We start from the raw sequence: 21164 nt of genomic DNA, 5'->3' as shown, positions 1-21164 counted from the left end.
TTTATGTTTCGAAGATAAATGCCCTGCTTAGGTATTTTGCGTGTGTTCTCATTTTCCGAGCGTCTGTCTGAAGGGCTCTGTTTGTTTGTCTCTCCTCTGATTGGCTGCACAGGAAGCTCCACCCCGCATTGTGAGTCTAGCATCCCGCGTTGTGTCCCGCGCATCCCACTGTCCCTGCACACAGAGCATGGCCAGCGCCGCATCCGCCTCCTTCCCTGCGCGACCACTCGGAACACGAAGCGCCCCTCCACGCGGAGCATGCGCATGGGTTCAACATCCGATGCAGGGACGGAGAGAGGACAGGCCCGCGGCCTCGCGTTACGCTAAACGGTTGCTTTTCCCCCTCTTGGTTTCCCCGTTACAGATACTGCAATGAGCACCTGCTGTGCCCGCCACACGTGTTCTGGACAGGATGGGGACCCTGGGAACGGTGCACGGCCCAGTGTGGGGGTGGCATTCAAGCTCGCCGCAGAACCTGCGAGAACGGTCCTGACTGTGCAGGCTGTAACGTGGTGAGTAGTCCTCATCCCCAGCCCGCAGTCTCTAGCTGGGAGACCAGAGTCATCAAACACTGGGGGCTCTGCAAACACAGGTGCTCCGCAGAGACTTGATGCCTCACCGACTAGATACACTGCACACAGGAGCGTCTATGCAGACACTTGATGTGCTGCAAACCTAAAATGCTCTGGAAACTTGATGTGCTGGAAACTTGATGCTGTGACTCTAGTGCCTATTCGGGTACTAGATGCTGTGAATCACAAGTCTTTCTGGCTAAGGAGAATGTCTGGAGGAAATACTTGGAATTGAGAGTGTCCTGATGCTAAAGCTGAAACTCCAATACTTTGGCCACCTCATGTGACAAGTTGACTCACTGGAAAAGAGTCTGATGCTGGGAAGGATTGGGGGCGGGAGGAGAAGGGGACGACAGAGAATGAGATGGCTGGATGGCATCACCGACTCGATGGACATGAGTTTGAGTGTACTCCGGGAGTTGGTGATGGACAGGGAGGCCTGGCGTGCTGTGATTCATGGGGTTGCAAAGAGTCGGACACGACTGAGCGACTGAAATGAACTGAACTGAACTGAACTGAAGGCTGATTGGAGGAAATCTTCCCATATGGGATAAGCTGCCCCAGGAGATTTTTCAGTTCTTGTCTCTGAGCTAGTACAAAAACTTCAGCCTGCTTAACTCTGGGTGCTGTATTTGGTTTGGGAAATGGGATAAGGTCATCAATCTGAGCCCACACTAAGTTATTAATTTAACATGAGGACAAACCTTAGACACTGAGGATTCACCAACTTTATGGGGCCGTTACCAGAGCACATTTGGTGCCAATTTTAAGGGCGTCTAAGACAACTTGTGGATTTCTTTCTCTTATGCCTTAGTGGGTCCTATTTCTCCTAACACTTTGGTCTGTGAAAATTCCACTTGTGCAAAGGCCTGATGTTGCTCTTCCTGTGCCATCTGTCAGAATGATTGAGCACTTCAGTCTGCAGGGCTTTGGCTTCATTTGCTTGCCCCCGGTGCAAACATTGCAGAGTGACTGTAGAGACAGTAGGGATGCCTTGGTGGGAAGGGTCAGCATGAGAAGTTCTGGTTGGGCACGCTTCCTTGCTGATCTTCCAGTTGGTCTTTGCAGTAATTTTGTAACCTTGGCTCAGGAGGCTTAGAAGGCTTTTGTGCTGCTGTAAAGTTTGTTTTTGTGAGACCTAAAAACCACACAATTCAGATAGTCTTGGGAAATTTGGAGAGGGGGAGAGGGTTATAAGATGCTTTGTCAGATATTACACCCAACCCAAGGAGATTTTATATTGGGATTTGCAATTAGATTTGTTCCCCTTTGCACTGGCAAAGATATTGCAGTAGCTTTAGCAGAATCTATTACTGATTATAGAGGCACTTCTTTCCAGGTCAGCCTGAACTAACATTCAACCATGGAATATCTTAGTGTCCAGTTTAGGATGATGTGAAGTGAAGTGAAAGTCACTCAGTAGTGTCCGACTCTTTGTGACCCCATGGATTATATAGTCCATGGAATTCTGTGTGGGTAGCCTTTCTAATTATTGATAATTCAGATGCTGAGATTTAAAATTACTTGTGAAAATGTGACAGGTAAATCTGTGATCACTTAGAAGGTCTAGGAAACCGTTCAAATGTGGTGGGTTTGTCCTTTCTAAAATATCAGTCCTTTTCCAGGTGGTTTGGCATCTAGCACTGGGGTCTCCACTCCCAAGTCAAAATTTGTCTCCTCTGCTGGTAAACCGTAGGGATGGATGACCTGAGTGGAATTGCACTTTAGTTTGTAAACTTTGCACTACAAAGAACTCATAAAACATTTCAAGTCATTAATTTTCTTATTGCAGACTTACTTAAATTATTACATATAAAAAGTTTAATGAAAGAGAAGTGTAACCTATCTCCTATGCAGTTGTTGGACTATGTGTGTGTTTGTGTGTGTGTGTAGTACATATGATTATAAATGTAAAACGAATGTCTTCCTAAAATGTTCATGTATTTGTTTTGTTTGGGTCTATATTTTCAGAATTTGGTTTATGAAAACTGTAATATCAGTTTTCAAATTCAGAGGAATATCGTGAACATCTCTAAGGAGCTTAGTATAAGTTTTTAAGTATTTTAGTTTAATTTTCTTATTCTTCCCCTGCATAGTTAAACTACTGGCCATGTAACTCCAGAAAACTGTTATTATGGCACACTGGAGCGTTCTATCTTTTCTAGTAGAAGCACAACTTTTATTTTTTTCCCTACAATTTTCCCCCTATTTATTCCACTTTCTGTCTCTTCCCAAGGCAGGAATGCCAACTGATAAGCAGAATGAAGGAGAGGCTTGATTTCTTTGGCTTGCTTAGAAAACATATCCTATCGGTTCAATTCCTAAAATGCTTATTTAAAAATAATAGCTATTTAGGTAATGTGACATGTTGATCATATTCTAGCTGCAGTTTAGAAATCTTTGGCCACAACGTATGTTTGTTTTTGTCGTCTGGTCTTTTATCAAGATGGTGGCACACAGCATTGTAAATTGACTATACTCTAATATAAAATAAAAATTAAATATTAAAGCAGGTGAATTTTTAAAAATATGAGGACATTTTAAATTGGTTTAAAAAAAAAAGATGTGGCTGTAAGTATAGGTAATTTGTTGATTTTGGAGTCACGCATTTCATTATCTGCGTGCCCTTGTCTGGATGGCATCAGGTGATATTTCTGAATCTCTGGCTCCTCTTCTGAGAAGAGGGTGATCTTTCATCCCTCCCAGAGCCACGGTGAGTGTCAAGTGCGGTGATGTCCGTGACCTCCTGCCAGAAAGTCTCAGCTTCCTTGTGAGTTCTTTTCCCTATTCTCACTTCTTTGTTATTCCTGGTCTTCAGCTGCTCCTTTGAGTTCAAGCTTGTTAAAAGTGATTTTTATACTAATGAAATGTTATTCACACAGTAAAGGACAGACTCGTGAAAAGTATAAAACTTAAATTTCATAAGCACGGCAGCAGCCAATAGAAAAAGTGTTGCATTCAAACTCAAGAATGAATAGGATATAAGAGACTTGAGAATCTTTTCTTGCTCTGCCATTTTTACTTGAAATTTCCCCAAAAATATTTCCCATGTTTCACCTGTGATGTTCATATGTCCTTGTCTTTGAATAAATCTCCAAGCCTTTATTTAAGTCTCAGTAAGAGATGGGCGCATGAGGTGGCCAAAGTATTGCAGTTTCAGCTTTAGCATCAGTCCCTCCAATGAACATCCAGGATTGATCTCCTTTAGAATGGACTGGTTGGATCTCCTTGCAGTATAAGGGACTCTCAAGAGTCTTCTCCAACACCACAGTTCAAAAGCATCGATTCTTCGGCGATCAGCCTTCTTCACAGTCCAACTCTCACATCCATACATGACCACGGGAAAAACCATTGCCTTGACTAGACGGACCTTGGTTGGCAAAGTAATGTCTCTGCTTTTTAATATGCTATCAAGGTTGGTCACAACTTTCCTTCCAAGGAGTAAGTGTCTTTTAATTTCATGGCTGCAATCAGCATCTGCAGTGGGTGGGAGGAGCAGGGGACGACGGAGAATGAGATGGCTGGATGGCATCACCGACTCTGTGGACATGAGTTTGAGTGTACTCCGAGAGTTGGTGATGGACAGGGAGGCCTGGCGTGCTGTGGTTCATGGGGTTGCGGAGAGTCGGACACGACTGAGCGACTGAACTGAACTGAAGAGATGGTCAGTCAAGGATCCTCATTGAGAACCATTAGTTTTTTTCTGTGAATCTCTGCTCTTAAAGTTCTAAAGTTGGTATCTCTTCACAATCCTGATTTTAGATTTTTTTGTTGTTGTTAAATATGTAGAAGTGGGCTTGCTGGGATTGTATGGTAGTTTTATTTTTTATTGTTTGAGGAATCTCTGTGGTGTTTCTCATAGTGGCTGCACCATTTTGCATCCCCATCTATAGCACACAAGGGTTTCAGTTTCTCTAGATCCAAAAGAATTGAAACCAAGATCTTGAAAAGCTCTCTATACTCCTATGTTCATTGAAGCACTATTCACAATAGGCAGGCTGTAGAAGCAATGTAAATGTCCATCTACTGATGAAAGGATACAGAGCAGGGAGTATATACATAAAATGGAATACCATTCAGCCTTTAAAAAGGAGGAGATTCTGCCATATGTATCAACATGGACCTTGAGGACATTATACTAAGTGAAATTAGCCATTCACAGGAAGACAAATAGCCTGTGATTCCACTTATAAGGAGGTATCTGAAACAGTCAGATACTTAGGATCAAAGACTGCAGCGGTGTTTGCCAGGGGCTGGGTGGAGAGGGAGATGGGGAGATAAAGTTTTAGTTAAGCAAGACGGACAAGTTCTAAAGGTATACTACAACACTGTGCCTACGGTCAACAATACAGTACTGAACACTTAAAACTTTATCAGAAGGTCAATCACATGTTAAATGTTTATCATGTTTACTGTGATAAAATAGAGTAATAAAAAACAAAGTTAAACAAAAGTAAGTTCCAAATGTCAAAGACTTGGGGGCCCCGACCCTTGGGTTGTTTGGGGAGCTCACTGACACATGCAGAGGGAGGGCCTGCATTTTTTTCAGCCAGTTAATTGTGTGACCCTGAGGTCTGCCCACTGTCTTCTGGGCCTCTGTCTCAAAGCTGGCTAGAGGCCATGTTCGCTGTCCCCGAAATCACTGATGCTCTGATCCTGGGGACACATGTGTCCTCACCTGGTGGCTGAGTCCTCTGATGAGTTTGGAATGAGATACAACAGGACACTTAATGGACAAACTCCTCCCACTTCTAAGTAAGCTGCTCTAGAACCCGTATGAGCACCGGGTCCCACTTCTGAGTAAGCTGCTCTAGAACCCGTATGAGCACCGGGTCCCACTTCTGAGTAAGCTGCTCTAGAACCCGTATGAGCACCGGGTCCCACTTCTGAGTAAGCTGCTCTAGAACCCATATGAGCACTGGGTCCTGCTTCTAAGTAAGCTGCTCTAGAATCCGTATAACCTGCTCTAGAACCCATATGAGCCCTGGGCCCCGCTTCTGACTAAGCCTCTCTCGAACCCGAATGAGCACCTGGACCCGCTGCTGAATAAGCCTCTCTGGAACCCGAATGAGTGCCGGGCCCACTGCTGAGTATGAGCACTGGGTTCCTCTGGTCCCCGCTGCTCTTCCCCAGCTCCCTTCACACCTGTGGCCTCCCAGAGCATGTGGGGAAAGCACAGGTGACAGGTGAGAAAGCTGGTGTCACATCCCAGCTCTGCCTCTGAGTACACAGGACGCTTGGGGCCCTGTTCCATGTCTCCAGTCAGCGTCCTTGAATGCAGTCCCCTGGCTGTCTGGGAGGATGCACAGAAGGTATGAGACATATGTTTATATATCATTGCTCAGTAGCAAACCCAACAAGGCAAATTGAAATAGAAAATGTCACCATCATTATTGAAGCTTCCCAGGTGGCGCTAGTAGTAAAGAATCTACTTACAATGCTGGAGACCACGGTTCGATCCCTGGGCCAATCGCTGGAGGAGGAAACGGCAGCCCAGTCCAGTATTCTTGCCTGGAGAATTCCATGGACAGTGAAGCCTGGTGGGCTGCAGTTCATGGGGCCACAAAGAGTCGAACATGACTGAGGATCCACCCACCATCATCATTATTGGCATCAAGTATAGTCTTGGGGAAAATCTTCTATTCTTGAATAAGATACCATTAGCAACTCACATTTTATGTTTTTCTATTTAAAATTACCTTTATATTCATATTTTATAATTTATAATTTGTATTTGTGTAAATATAGAAATTTATATTAAATGTAAGTTAGTTTGTGTTACCTGAAGTTGGCACATGTGTTCAGTTGCTCAGGTGTGTTCAACTCTTTGCAACCCCAAGGACTGCAGCCCACCAGACTCCTCTGTCCATAGGATTCTCCAGGCAAGAATACTGGAGTGGGTTGCCATTTCCTTCTCCAGGGGATCTTCCCAACCCAGGGATCAAATCCTGGTGTCCTGCATTGCAGGTGGATTGTGTATCTACTGAGCTACCAGGGAAGCCCAACGTTGACATATGTGTTTCACTTTTAACCTCTTTTAGTAATAGCTGATAACCATAATGATGCTTGTTAGATCAAGTCTTACAAATCCTAACTTACTGCATAATATCACACAAATTATTGAAATGAGGTGATGATTAGACACACTCGAGTTGTTATCTAGTCAGGTTATGATAGACTGAAATCCTGTGTCATATAACAAAGTGCTCATAGTAAACCTGGATAGCAGTAGTAAAAATAAAAATCACTCAGGCGTGTCCAACTCTTTGTGACCCCATGGACGATACAGTCCATGAATTCACCAGGCCAGAATACTGGAGTGGGTAGCCTTTCCCTTCTCCATGGGATCTTCCCAACCCAGGGATCGAACCCAGGTCTCCTGCATTGCAGGTCAATTCTTTACCAGCTGAGCCACAAGGGAAGCCCACAAGGGATAACACTAGGAACCAGGGGAAATGATGCTCTTTATTGAGCACCTGCTGAGAGCTAGATGCTGTCTATCAGCCTCTTGTTCTATGCAACCACTCTGTAAATGCGTCTCAACTACACCAGTGCTTATGGATGAAGCCTAGTGAGACAGCCCAGGGGTAAACCACCCGAGGGTACTGTGCCTGTCCCTAGAGGAGGAGGGCAAAAGTGTCTACATTCCAGTGTCTCCTCTTCTACTTGTGGGAAGATGGGCTGGGAGAGAGTCAGTGTCTGTTCCAGGTCTCCTGCCAGGATTTAAGCCTAGATCACAGCAGTGATTTGAATGCATGAGGATATACTTATTTTCCTTAAAAAATTAGATCATTTTAGAATAGGCACTTTGGGCTTAATTATCTTGGGCAAATTTTTTACTTCATTTCTAACCTTGTTTTTGCTGTTGTTCGGTCGCTCAGTCGTGTCTGAGTCTTTGCCACCCCAGTGACTGCAGCACGCCAGGCTTCCTTGTCCTTCACCGTCTAACAGAGATTCTCAAACTCATGTCCATTGAGTCGGTGATGCCATCCAACCATCTCGTCCTCTGTCATCCCCTTCTCCTCCTGCCTTCAGTCTTTCCCAGCATCACGTCTTTTTTCTAATGAGTCAGCTCTTCACATCAGGTGGCCAAAGTATTGGAGCTTCAGCTTCATCATCAGTCCTTCCAATGAATATTCAGGACTGCTTTATTTTAGAATTGACTGGTTTGATCTCCGTGCTGTCCAAGGGACTCTCAAGAGTCTTCTCCAAAACCACAGTTCAAAAGCATCAATTCTGCAGCACTCAGCCTTCTTTATGATCCAACTCTCACATCCATACATGACTACTGGAAAAACCATAGCTTTGATTATACGGACTTTTGTTGGCAAAGTAATGTCTCTGCTTTTTAATATGCTGTCTATGACGGTCATAGCTCTTCTTCCAAGGAGCAAGTGTCTTTCAATTTCATGGCTGCAGTCACCATCTGCAGTGATTTTGGAGCCCAAGAAAATAAAGCCTGTCACTGTTTGCATTGTTTCCTCATCTATTTGCCATGAAGTGTTGGGACCAAATGCCATGGTCTTCGCTTTTTGAATGTTGAGTTTTAAGCCAGCTTTTTTCACTCTCCTCTTTCACTTTCATCAAGAGGCTGTTTAGGTTCTTCACTTTCTGCCATAAGGATGGTATTATCTGCATATCTGAGATTGCTGATATTTCTCCTGGTAATCTTGATTCCAGCTTGTGCTTCATCCATCCTGTCATTTCTCATGATGTACTCTGTGTGTAAGTTAAATAAGCACGGGGACAATGTACAGCCTTGTACTCCTTTCCCAATTTGGAACCAGTCTGTTCCATTTTCATTTCTAACTGTTGCTTATTGACTTACGTACAGATTTCTTAGGAGGCACGTGAGATGGTCTGGTATTCCCATCTCTTTCTGAATTTTCCACAGTTTGTTGTGATCCACACAGTCAAAGGCTTTAGCTTAGTCAATGAAGCAGAAGTAGATGTTTTTCTGGAACTCTCTTGCTATTTCTACCACCCAACAGATGTTGGCAGTTTGTTCTCTGGTTCATCTGCCTTTTCTAAATCCAGCTCAAACATTTGGAAGTTCACAGTTCATGTACTGTTGAAGCCTATCTTGGACAATTTTGAGCATGACTTTCCTAGCATGTGAGATGGGTGCAATTGTGCGGTAGTTTGAGCATTCTTTGGCATTGCCTTTTGTTGGGATTAGAATGAAAACTGACCTTTTTCAGTCCTGTGTGCACTGCTGAGTTTTCCAAATTTGCTGGCATATTGAATGCAGTACTTTCACAGCATCATCTTTTAGGATTTGAAATAGCCCAACTGGAATTCCATCACCTCTGCTAGCTTTGTTTGTCCTGATGCTTCCTAAGGCCCACTTGACTTCCCACTCCAAGATATTTGGCTCTAGGTGAGTGATCACACCAATAACCATCAAGGTAATCATTATATTAAGTTTTCAAATCATAACTTACTGCATAATATCAAATAAAATGTTGAAACTATAACCAAGCAACCTGGAGTTATTATTTAGGTGTGTTATGATAGACTGAAATTCTGTGTTTCCTAATCAAATAGTTCAGTTTTATTGAGCTCCTACTGTGTGCGATGCATTGTTCTGGTCTCACTGTGTCCCTTCTAGGCAGTTTTCATTAGTACCTCCATGTGGAGATGAGGAAACTCAACTTGAGAAAGATTAATGAACTTGGCCAGTACCCTGCTGTAGTGGCCAGCATTTGAGAACTGGTTCTTTCGGTACAAATAGAATACACTGATACAACTGCATTTGCACATTTTTTTGCTTAATGTTAAGTAATAAATGATAAGATATTGTTTTTCTTTACTCTCATGAAGTACAAATTGTATCTTAAAAGAGAGAAGAGTGTGTTTTTTTTTTTTTTTTGGTCTTTCTATAACCCTCCCCTAGTTCATTAGCTTCCTTGATGTCCATAATATTGCAGTCATATCCTTTCGCCAGCCCCCATCATGAGAGTTCCACTTAGAGATTCTCATGAGCATGGGGATGAATTGAAGGTGAACTCATAACCCGAATATTGCTTCTGTGTTTTGGCTAAAAATTGCAACATACAAAAGGAAGAAAGACAGGACTTCCATGGTGGTAAAGTGGGTAAGAATTGGCCTACCAATGCAGGAGACATAGGTTTGATCCCTGGTCCAGGATCATCCTGCCTGCTGGGAAACAACTAAGCTTGTGCACCACAGCTACTGAGCCTGAGCTCTGGAACCCACCAGCTGCAACTACCAAAGCCCGTGCACCTAGAACCTGTGCTCTTCAGCAAGAGATGCTTCCACAATGAGAAGCCCACATGTTGCAATAAAGAGTGGCCACCACTCATTCAACTAGAGAAAGCCTGGGGGCAGCAGCAAGGACCCAGCAGAGGCAAAAATCAATACATAAGTTCTTTTTTAAAAAGCAAGGAAGGCATAAAATATTACAGTATATATGGAGTTGCTTCTTAAATTAATGTAATTCTGAATTCCCTCAAAGGTTTAGCAGAAGAATAAAGCTAAAGACAGTGTCACATATGGCTAAGATAATTCAAAAGCAGAAGCGGCCTTAGTCCTGCCAGCACTATATTTATTACTGAAATATCACACCCAGTGTAAAGCAGTTGACAAAAACCATGATTTCAGATATCATCAAGGAGCAGAGGAGAGGATCTATTTCCTAGATATAAAAGAACTGGACCACAGAAGGCCTTGAAAGGTCAGGAATAAAGACATCAAAATCAATACAAGCTGTCAAAGGGGCTTCTAGGAAGGTTAATCAGAGTTGATATAACACATTGGAAATTGTTTGAATCAAGTAATGGCACCTGTATAAGTTAAAGGTATGGTTTTTCCAGTAGTCATGTACGAGTGTGAGTACATTCTTCTCAAAGAAGGCTGAGTGCTGAAGAATTGATACTTTCGAATAGTCATGGTGGAGAAGACTCTTGCAAGTCTCTTGGACTGCAAGAAGGTCAAACCAGTCAATCCTAAAGAAAGTCAATCCTGAATATTCCCTGGACAGACTGATGCTGAAAGTGAAGCTTCAATACTTTGGCCATCTGATGCAAAGGTCCGACTCATTGGAAAAGACCCTGATGCTGGGAAATATTGGGGGCAAGAATAGAAGAGGGTGACAGAGGATGAGACAGTTAGATAGCATCACTGACTCAGTGTTCATTAGTCTGAACAAACTTCGGGAGATAATGAAGGACAGAGAAGCCTGGTGTGCTGTAGTACATGGAGTCACACGGTCGGACCAACTTAGTGACTGAACAACAACAAATGTCATCATGGATCCATTTGGAAGCAAGTGAGACCTGGCAATTGGCAGTTTAAATAGATTGCAATGTATGAAAATAATAACAATATTACAAAATAGCTGGGTCTTGTGTAGCACATTGCATTTCGCAAAATACTTTGGGAAAGGTTCTCTCATATGTTCCTGATTTCCCAAATAAGAACCACGGCTCAGGGAAAATCATTTGTGTACACAAAACCCTGAAGTTGACAGAGCAAGACCCTGGGTCCAGGTCTTCTGGCCTTAAGATACTGGAAAATCCAGAATGCTGTGGCCTCCTCAGAAGATACTGGGGTAAGAACCAGTCATTCTACAGGAGGCAGTGACCCCACCCACAAATTAACAACCACGCCTACCAAGATAATAACCCCGTCCACAAAGTAATAACCCTGCCCACAAAGCTGGATTAATTTCCTTTTCTTCTATATTGATAAAGTTATCTTTAGTCCACCCCTCCAACAAATTTTTTTAGTACTAAAATACCTTTCCTGGTGGCTCAGAAGGTAAAGAATCTACTTGCAGTGTTGGAGACCTGGGTTCAATCCCTGGGTTGGGAAGATCCCCTGGAGAAGGGAAAGGCTACCCACTCCAATATTCTGACCTGGAGAATTCCATGGACAGAGGAGCCTGTCCGGCTACAGTCCAGGGGCTCACAAAGAGTCAGACACGACTGAGCAACTTTCACTTTCACTGCTTTCAAAATATCTTTAAGAGGTGGCGCTGGTAATAAAGAATCTGCCTACCATTGCAGGAGATGCAAGAGACACGGGTTCAATTTCTGGGTTGGGAAGATCTTCTGGAGAAAGAAATGGCAACCCACTCCAGTATTCTTGCCTGGAGAATCCCACGGACAGAGGAGCCTGTCCTGTCCTGTGGCGGGCCACAGTCCACGGGGTCACAAAGAGACACAACTGAGCACGCACACATCCTACTACACACACCTTCAAGAGAATAACAACCTCCTTGCAGGGGCTTCTCCTCAGATGGGGCAGCTGGCACCTCCTTTCTGCAGAAAATAGGGAGGAAACCTTAGCTGGGAGAGACTGAAGTTTCTAAACCTTCAAAGGAGACTGCGTCCTGGTGCGTGTTGGCTAGTTTCCTTTGCACTCCTGTTTCGCATTTCCTCACTTGGAAAGGTGATTTTCTAGGGTTCCGTGGTCCTGCCGTGGAGAACAGGAACTTTTCTCTGAGGAGGGGCAAGCACGTTTTCTCTTGGTCCTATTGTTTTTGTTTGCTTTTGTTAACGTTTGGATGATGTAAGCCCAGCATATGATAGACAGAGGCACTTGCACGTTGCCAGTTTACACTAAGCTGTGTTATTCAAAGGGTTATTTCACTTCTACCAAAATCCACTTCTGCACATTTGTCCGTTTCCCTAGTAATACCTTGAAGGCTCGGTCACGAACACTGGCCCCCTATCTGGGCTCCTTCCTTGGGCTTCTCACTGAGCTGTAGGAAGCTCCTGTTTAGTCTCTCAGCCATGTCTGATTCGTCTGCGACCCCATGGACTGTAGCCCGCCAGGCTCTTCTTTCCATGGGATTTCCCAGGCAAGAATACTGGAGTGGGTTGCCATTTCCTCCTCCAGATCTTTCCAATCCGGGGCTCAAACCTGAGTCTCCTGTGTCTCCTGCACTGTCAGGCAGATTCTTTACCACTGAGCTGCCGGGGAAGCCTGAAAGCTCTGCTTACTTTAATAAGTGGCCCTGCTGGGTTAAATACAACTAGCTTTAACATCGTTTATGAAAATACCATTTCATAATTCTAAAATGGCTGTTCTCTGAAATAGAATTTAATAAGTAAAATTAAATAAAATCAAATACTTGATTCTTACTCAATGGAAACAATGAAAAATTTTATAAATAAAAATAATACATGTATATTTCATCACCATCACTCGCCCAGTACACTGTGCTTGTAAAATGCTTTCACTTGTACTTCTGCATATTATTCTGTGAGGGGAATGATGGATCTCTCTAGTTGAAACTAGATATTATACCTTCCTAAGCATGAGAATGCAAAATTGGCTTTGTTTTTTTATTTGAGGTTTCAGTGAAAAGCTTGCACATATGAAAGATTGTCAGCTTAAAAATGCCAGAATTTGTTGAAAGAAGCTTGAATATTTTTAAAAGGTTAATATCAGTACATGCAGTCAAGTGGTACAGCGGATAACTGAAAACATGTAAGCATTCTGAAATTTAGAACTGGAAGCTTGGCCATCAAGTCTGAGAATGATGTACGATGCAGATGGAAAGAAAAGAAAATGATGGATTGCAGGATTTAATCCATCAAAAGCCTGCCTCTAGAATGTATGAATAATGCTACCATCTCTGGAAATGGTAATTGGTATGGAGATCTGGACTAGTTCACAAAAATGTTTTTGTTACAGTGTTGGAAGAGGCTATTGCCCAGATTTCTTTGGCTTTATGGAAAATCGGGGTTATTTCTGCCTGTAACAATTCAAATAGAGTGATTGGAACATTAATTGAAAAGAGACGCTTTCGTGAAGAAGATTTTCTGTTGTAAAAGTGACTTTAGTCACACACACACACACACACACACACTCTTTCTTTATAGGTTGATAATACATTTCATGATAAAGATTTTCTAATAATTGGTTTTAAATTGCCTAAAATTAACTTACAGAAACACAGGAACAGTATTCTCAGCCATAACAATTGCCATTAAATGACCATGGGTTTAAAAAACTTTTGTAGACCTACACAAATACACAGTACACAAATAAGAAACAGATTTTCTAAAGATGTTAATAAATACTCAACTAGAGGAATCGAACCGACGCCCCCAGCAATGGAGGCACATAGTCTAAACCACTGGACCACCAAGCACGTCCCCCAGGCTTCTGTTTCAAATGATGCCAAAGTTTTAACTGCTGCAATATGAGTAATGAAATGGGACTTTCTAAACTTAAAGTCTCACCAACTCGATGAACATGAGTTTGAGTGAACTCCGGGAGTTGGTGATGGACAGGGAGGCCTGGCGTGATGTGGTTCATGGGGTCGCAGAGAGTCGGACACGACTGAGCGACTGAACTGAACTGAAACTTAAAAGTCTTAGTGAAGTTCCTGTAACACCAGTCGGGGAGTATTCTTCTCCAAATGCATCTTCAGTCTTTGATCATCGGCCTGCCGAGCCTTTGTGCTCATTGTGGATTATCCACAGAGGATGCTCCTGGGGTCGTTTATTCAACCTGATGTCTCTGCCAAACTGGGCACTTATTTCTAGTCAATATAGCTCACCTTGTAGTTGCACTAGGCACTTGCCACTGCAATTAAAGAGAATGGTCTCTTAGAGTCTGAACAAGCTTTGCTTGTTCCTAGTTTTTAAAAAAGCAACTTAGCTGTCCCATCAAATTGGCCTTTAAATGATGCTCTCCTTTGGAGATGAGGACTTCCTGTCCTCTGTACACAGTTTGCAACTGCGCTGTTGACTTTGGGTACTTCCCTCTCCCTGTGTTGTTCACAATATACTTTAGTATCAATGTTGATTTAGCACGAGTGGTGTGTTGTAGAAATAGTTCACATGTATACTAGGGCAACCAAAGAGTTTTAAGACAAGTTTTGGTCATATTATACTGATACTTGTCATTTGGCTTTACTGGTGGCAGACAGTTTTTCCTTTTAGGGGAAGTAACATAAGTGTTTAATTATATCAACAGTATGTTTTAATTGGTGTTTTGCCTAAGATTTGCATTTCCCATTTTTTTTTATTATTTCATCTGTATGCCTCCAATGGAATTATTGAACATGTATAATTTCAGTTGTTAGAACAATGTGCATACATAATAATTTTCAAAGCAACTTGTAATTAAGTAAAGAAAGAACTAACAGATGTTGGAACATGAAAAAAAATAGTTTTAAAACGTTGGATATTTTTCACAGATGCCATGGTTTTTTTCTTCCCAAGTGTTATCCTTTTATTAATCCTCGAATTTTCGAAGAACAAGAGCCTAGCTCAGAACTTTTCAATGTGAATACAAGAAAGAGGCTGCAGCTACATTTTGATTTTTTTGCATTTGAGTAGAAATGCAAGGTTCTATTTAGAAGCCTTTAACATTGGGCAGAAAAAATTTTTTTAAAGCTGAAGTTTTGCTCTGTGTTCTGAGGATGTGCTGAAATCGCACATATTCTTAGAACTGTTGCCTGTTCATTTTACTACTCGGCATGTTTTTTTTTTCAAGATCTGTTTGACTTGCAGAATCTCACGAGGTTCTAGTTTGAAAGAAGTAGTTTCAGGAAAGGCTGTTGAAGATGGAGTTGGCTCGTACCATGTCACATTCTTGCATTATTATATAAGCCAAGCTGCGTGAGAAAGCAGCATCCTCCACACTAGTATTTGGCATCTTGTTTTTATCATGAAGGGGAAGGTTTTCCACATCTGTTCCAGTCTATCCTAGTCCCATGAAATTGCCCAGTTTGCAACTATTAAAAAGCAGTCTTGCAGTCATCGTGCTGGGAGAAAGAAATGGCAGTGGCTGAAAAAAAGGAAGCTGTGGAATCTACCTTATAAAATCATTCAGGCTCCCTCGAAGCATGTGAGCCGTCGCCTCTCAAAGAGAGAGACGAAGCAGGGGCAAACAGATGGAATCCAGATCTTAGGAAGAGCCCTCTGATGTTAGCCCGGCGGTTACGAAGCTGATGTAATTGATTTCCTTCTCTTATCTTCTTGTCATGGCTAATAGCTTTTAGGGATAAGCTCTGACATCCGAAAGCGAAGGGTGGAAGGGAGCTTGGCCTGTTACATGAGTCATCTTTGATAATTAATTTCTCAAACACTTGGTGTGATCTCACGTGTAATTACTAATTTCTAAACAGTTTCACATGCGAAAGAAAAGAAGGTTCTCAGTGACTTGAGTTATGGATCCATGTCTTCCATTCTATCCTCCTTAGACTTTTCAGATCTTTTCATCTGCATATCTAGTCAACCAAAAATGTCAGACATGTGCTGTGTGTAAAGAACTGTAGGAGGTACTGTGGAATATGAAGATACGCAGTGCCTGCAAGAAAACTACCCATGGGAGAAAACATATAAATCTAATGGGCAGATTATAAGGAAGAAGTCAGGCATGCCAGAAAGCAGTGAGGTCGGAGGAGGGGGCAGTTACCTCTGGCTGCATGGGTCCGTGGCCCCAGAGGTGTGGCCAGTATTGGCCAAGTTGAAGTGGGAATGAGAGCTTCCCTGTAAAAGTAGCATAAAGGAAGGCTGTGGATCGGAGGGGTGGGGAACACCCTGGGAGCCACTGTTGTTCATTTCACTAAATTGTATCCTGTGACCCCATGGACTGCAGCAAGCCAGGCTTCCCTGTCCTTCAGCGTCATTGGTGTAGCCTGAGTCCGTTGTCAAGGAATATGAAGTGAAGTCGCTCAGTTGTGTCTGACTCTCTGCAACCCTGTGGGCTGTAGCATATCAGGCTCCTCTGTCTGTGGGATTTTCCAGGCAAGAATACTGGAGTGGGTTGCCATTTCCTCCTCCAGGGGATCTTCCCAACCAGAGATCGAACCTGAGTCTCCTGCACTGTAGGCAGATGCTTTACCATCTGGGCCACCAGGGCAGTCATCAAGGAATATTGCAAGATGCAATATGAAAAGCAAGGTGTTTCATTCCTGAAAGGTCTTGAATATCAGGCTGAGGTGGGGCGTAGCCATTTAACTCACTCACTATTGCAGCTGTATAACTGGGGCTACTGTAACTTTGTGTGTGTGTGTGTGTGTGTGTTGTTTTTTTTTTAACTTCTTGGCCACACCTCACAGCCCTAGGATAATTTCCTTGTGTTAATATTTCCACACTATAACTCCATGAGTGATTTCAAATGTATGAGCTACATCCTGGTTTCAGTTATTTTTCTTTATAGACACCACCCCACACACACTCAAGAGCATCCTGATTTTACTACCTAAAAGAGACTAATTGTCAACACGTACATGACATTGTGAAAGCAGATCTGTGTAGGCGCAGAGTCCTTATTCTAAAATTTGCTATTTTCCCACCGTCATTATTTCAACTTTCATAGGTGCTTCTAAACAAAACAAACAAACAAAAAAAACATAAATTAAAGTCAATGTTGCCCCCAAATATGTTATGTAAACTTGGGTTTAGTCCTATTTCAAAGGGGAAAGTACCATCACATTCAGTTCAGTTCAGTTCAGTCGCTCAGTCGTGTCCGACTCTTTGCGACCCCATGAATCACAGCACGCCAGGCCTCCCTGTCCATCACCAACTCCCGGAGTTCACTCAAACTCATGTCCATCGAGTCGGTGATGCCATCCAGCCATCTCATTCTCTGTCGTCCCTGTCTCCTCCCGCCCCCAATCCCTCCCATCACATTAATATGAGATAAATTAATTTCTTTTTTAAACATGGTTTAAATCCCCTTGGGTGATGTTTTTATTTCTATTTCTATTTATTTATTTGTCTTCATCGGGTCTTAGTTGTGGTATGTGGGGTCTTCATTGCATCATGCAGAATACTTTTTTGTGCCAAATGGTTTCTCACTATGGCCCTTGAGCTCAGTAGTTGCAGTACATGGGCTTAATTACTCTGAGACATGTGGGATGATCTTAGTTCTTCCACGAAGGTCGAAGCCATCTCCCTTGCATTGCAAGGTAGATTATTAACCACTGGACCACCAGGGAAGTTTCCTTTAAACTTATTAATACCCCAAAAAAGATGATATTTTAAGATTTTAGGAAGTGGCAACCCTCTCCAGTTGCCTGGAGAATCCCGTGGACAGAGGAGCCTTGCAGGCTACAGTCCATAGGGTCACAAAGAGACAGACATGACCAAGTCACTTAGCACAAAGTCTGTGACAATATCTGTCTTATTTGGGATTGTATCCTCAGTACCTTGCAGAATGTATAGCAGTGAATAAATGAAACTAGTTATTCATTTATGTATTAATTTGTTAAAGATGATGGCAATTTGGGGAAATGTTATCAACATCTTTGCAAATGAAGTGATTATACTTGTGCATTATATTGGTTTTGTCTAGTCTGGTTCTTTCTTACAGTTTCTTATGAAGGAACGTATTTTGTGATCAGTCTTCTTCACCCAGACTCTTCATACCCCGATGGAGCTGGGTTTTGTTCATATTTAGTTTTTCTTTCCATGGTCTTAGCTTATGAACTTTTCATTTCTTGTTCATATTCTTAAAGTATTTCAAATTCTTTCTAATTAACTTTACAAGGCTGCTCCAAACGAATCAAATTCGGCACTGAAAACCAGCATGCCTGCAGTAATAGCATGTGAAGTTCATTAAAACTGGTTTTGATATTAGATTATACTTGGCGGTGACCTTCCAAGACCTTATCAGACCCCCATAGGCAAGACTTGAGTACATATAACTAACTCAGAGCTCCCAATTAGAAAAAAAGATGTGGATTTAATATTTTAAAGCTGCACAGATTCCAGTATTTGAGCTCTCCTTTGTAAATAAGAAATTAAATGTAATGGCCCTGAGCCCTTTGCAGTCCATCAGCCTGCCTGTTAGTCAAACATTGCCTTATCTCCCTTGGTGCATTTCATGAGCACAGCCAACGTGGAGTCCAGTTCTGTTCCCTCGACAGTGAGTCTTGAAGAGCCTTGAATATGAACCACAGTCGGGGATGCGGACTGGGTGGTATGTGAATCTGGGTAGGTGGCTGTCCTTAACCTTGAGGAGCTCTCAGCCTAGGAGGAGAGATACTAATACTGATGACCCCATAACATCAGCTTCCGGTAGACAGTGCTGTATTGGAGATAAGTCTGTCCAGAAATTGGGAGGAGTCAGGCTGGTAGTTTTAAGCCCCCTCTATATGGGATGGGTTTTTCTGGACAAGCCCCACCTCACTATTTTAGCAGAAGTCAGTTCAGTTCAGTCGCTCAGTCCTGTCTGACTCTTCGCGACCCCATGGACTGCAGCATGCCAGGCCTCTGTCCATCACCAGCTCCCGGAGTCTACTCAAACACGTCTCTATTGAGTTGGTGATGCCATCCAACTTTCTCATCCTCTGCCGTCCCCTTCTCCTCCTGCCTTCAATCTTTCCCAACATCAGGGTCTTTTCAAATGAATCAGCTCTTCTCATCAGGTGGCCAGAGTATTGGAGTTTCAGCTTCTGCATCAGTCCTTCCAATGAACACCCAGGATCGATCTCCTTTAGAATGGACTGGTTGGATCTCCTTGCAGTCCAGGGGACTCTCAAGAGTCTTCTCCAACACCACAGTTCAATTCTTCAGCAATCAGCTTTCTTTATAGTTCAACTCTCATATCCATACATGGCTACTGGAAAACCACAGCCTTGATGAGACGGACCTTTGTTGGCAAAGTAATGTCTCTGCTTTTTAATATGCTGTCTGCTGCTGCTGCTAAGTCGCTTCAGTCGTGTCTGACTCTGTGCGCCCCCAGAGACGGCAGCCCACCAGGCTCCCACGTCGCTGGGATTCTCCAGGCAAGAACACTGGAGTGGGTTGCCATTTCCTTCTCCAGGAACAGCTCCTATAGAACACCTATTAAGTGCTGGCAGAAGACCCTAGACTTCCAAAAAGGCTGCTGCTGCTAGGTTGGTCATAACTTTCCTTCCAAGGAGCAAGTGTCTTTTAATTTCATGGCTTCAGTCACCATCTGCAGTGATTTTGGAGCCTTCCAAAATAAAGTCAGACACTGTTTCCCCATCTATTTGCCATGAAGTGATGGGACTGGATGCCACGATCTTAGTTTTCTGAATGTTGAGCTTTAAGCCAACTTTTTCACTCTCCTCTTTCACTTTTGTCAAGAGGCTCTTTAGTTCTTCTTCACTTTATGCCATAAGGGTGATGTCATCTGCATATCTGAGGTTATTAGTATTTCTCCCTGCAATCTTGGTTCCTGCTTGTGCTTCCTCCAGCCCAGCGTTTCTCATGATGTACTCTGCATATAAGTTAAATAAGCAGGGGGACAATATACAGCCTTGACGGCCTCCTTTTTTAGAGTTACTGAGAGTTAGAAGACCAGTGCTCAGTGAAACTTCAAATATGAAACAGATGGCTATTGGGAAGCTTCTGGCCAGCACAGGGGGCTCAGCTCGATGCTCTGTAGTGACCTAGAGGGATGGGATGGCCAGGGGCGAGGGAGGTCCAAGAGGGTGTGGACAAGTGTATACACATAGCTGACTCACTGTTGTATAGCAGAAAGGAACGCAACATTGTAAAGCAATTCTCCTCCAATAAAAAGATACAAATGGTGCCCCCATTGCTTTGCTCTAGCCAACCAGTTGTCAGAGCTTGACTGAGGTGCTGACGTTTCCCTGAGAATGTGTGTTGGGGGTGGCTTGCCTCTAGCACCCTCCCGGGGCTTTCTGAAGAACTCCGACTGATCACCCTGCTGAACAGAGGTTTGCCTGTGCACCTCCAGTGCATTTATCGTGTTTATCCATGCACTGCAAATCTCGTTGAAACAAACGGGTCCTTTAGCCTGCACAGTCATTCAGCTGGAAACGCAGATACTTCTGGCCCATTGGAATTGATTTCATGTTTTGTAAAACCCAATTCCTCGGATTGTTGAGGTGTCATTCCAGGTGTGTGTTCTTCGTGAGGGTTTGACGCCCTTTGTCTTGGGAGCACGTGTCTTCAGTGACCTCATGTCTCTCATGTTCTGTCTTGTCTGTCACCCTTGGTCCTCATGGATCATAATATTCTTAGAGGAGACCCGGGACTCACAGCGAAAGGAGAGGAACCTGACCTGAGGAAATCCCACTTCGTCCTGATACAAACTGTCAATTATTAGAATTCTGACTGTTCTCTTACCTGAATCTTGTCAAAAAATAATCAACGGAAATTGTAACTTTTTCCCCAGAATTCATTGCTCCTTATTCTTTAACAGAAGTTGCTGTTTAACTTTTGTTGCTTTTAGGCTGATATTTATGTAGGGGAGGCCTCCGAGTAGATGCAGCTATGAGTTTATTACATATTTATCTGGTTTTGCCTCATTTGAAAGGGATCTGAATTAACTTTCAGCATTTGTCCTCAAGTTAAAAAAAGATGAGGGACTAGTGTTATAAGACAGGTTTACAAGCTAGCGCTTTGCAGGCGTTTTATTTACATCTCGGTGGAAGACAGAATTGTGCTCGTCTGAGTTTTAGGTTGTCAATCTTGTCCTTATAACTATACCAGGCTGAAATCATGGGTGAGCCTGAATTTCCAGAAAGCTGAGTGATGCTTTTTTTATGGTGCACTCCACTAGAGAGGGGACGTGTCCCAGGAGGCTTGGGGACACCTTGCTGTGAACACCATGAAATTCCAAGCCCCCAAGTGCAGATGCCCTGCCTCTGGGGCTCAGCCCTAT

General features: G+C 43.1%; 1 protein-coding gene across 1 annotated transcript in view; it reads left to right on the top strand.

The window, feature by feature from the left end:
* The window catches only part of SEMA5A (semaphorin 5A), a 569574-nt gene that overhangs the window by 493968 nt on the left and 54442 nt on the right, over positions 1-21164 (top strand). The window contains exon 16 of the mRNA XM_055422270.2: positions 365-512. Within this exon, the coding sequence (XP_055278245.2) occupies positions 365-512 (148 nt within the window). The remainder of the gene's footprint in view (positions 1-364; positions 513-21164) is intronic.

This window comes from Moschus berezovskii, chromosome 18 (assembly GCF_049115385.1).
Source record: "Moschus berezovskii isolate FMDL1 chromosome 18, NW_MosBer_1.0, whole genome shotgun sequence".
NCBI classification, from domain to species: domain Eukaryota; kingdom Metazoa; phylum Chordata; class Mammalia; order Artiodactyla; family Moschidae; genus Moschus; species Moschus berezovskii.
Note: the sequence above shows the minus strand (reverse complement) of the source record. Positions and strands in the feature narration are given on the sequence as shown.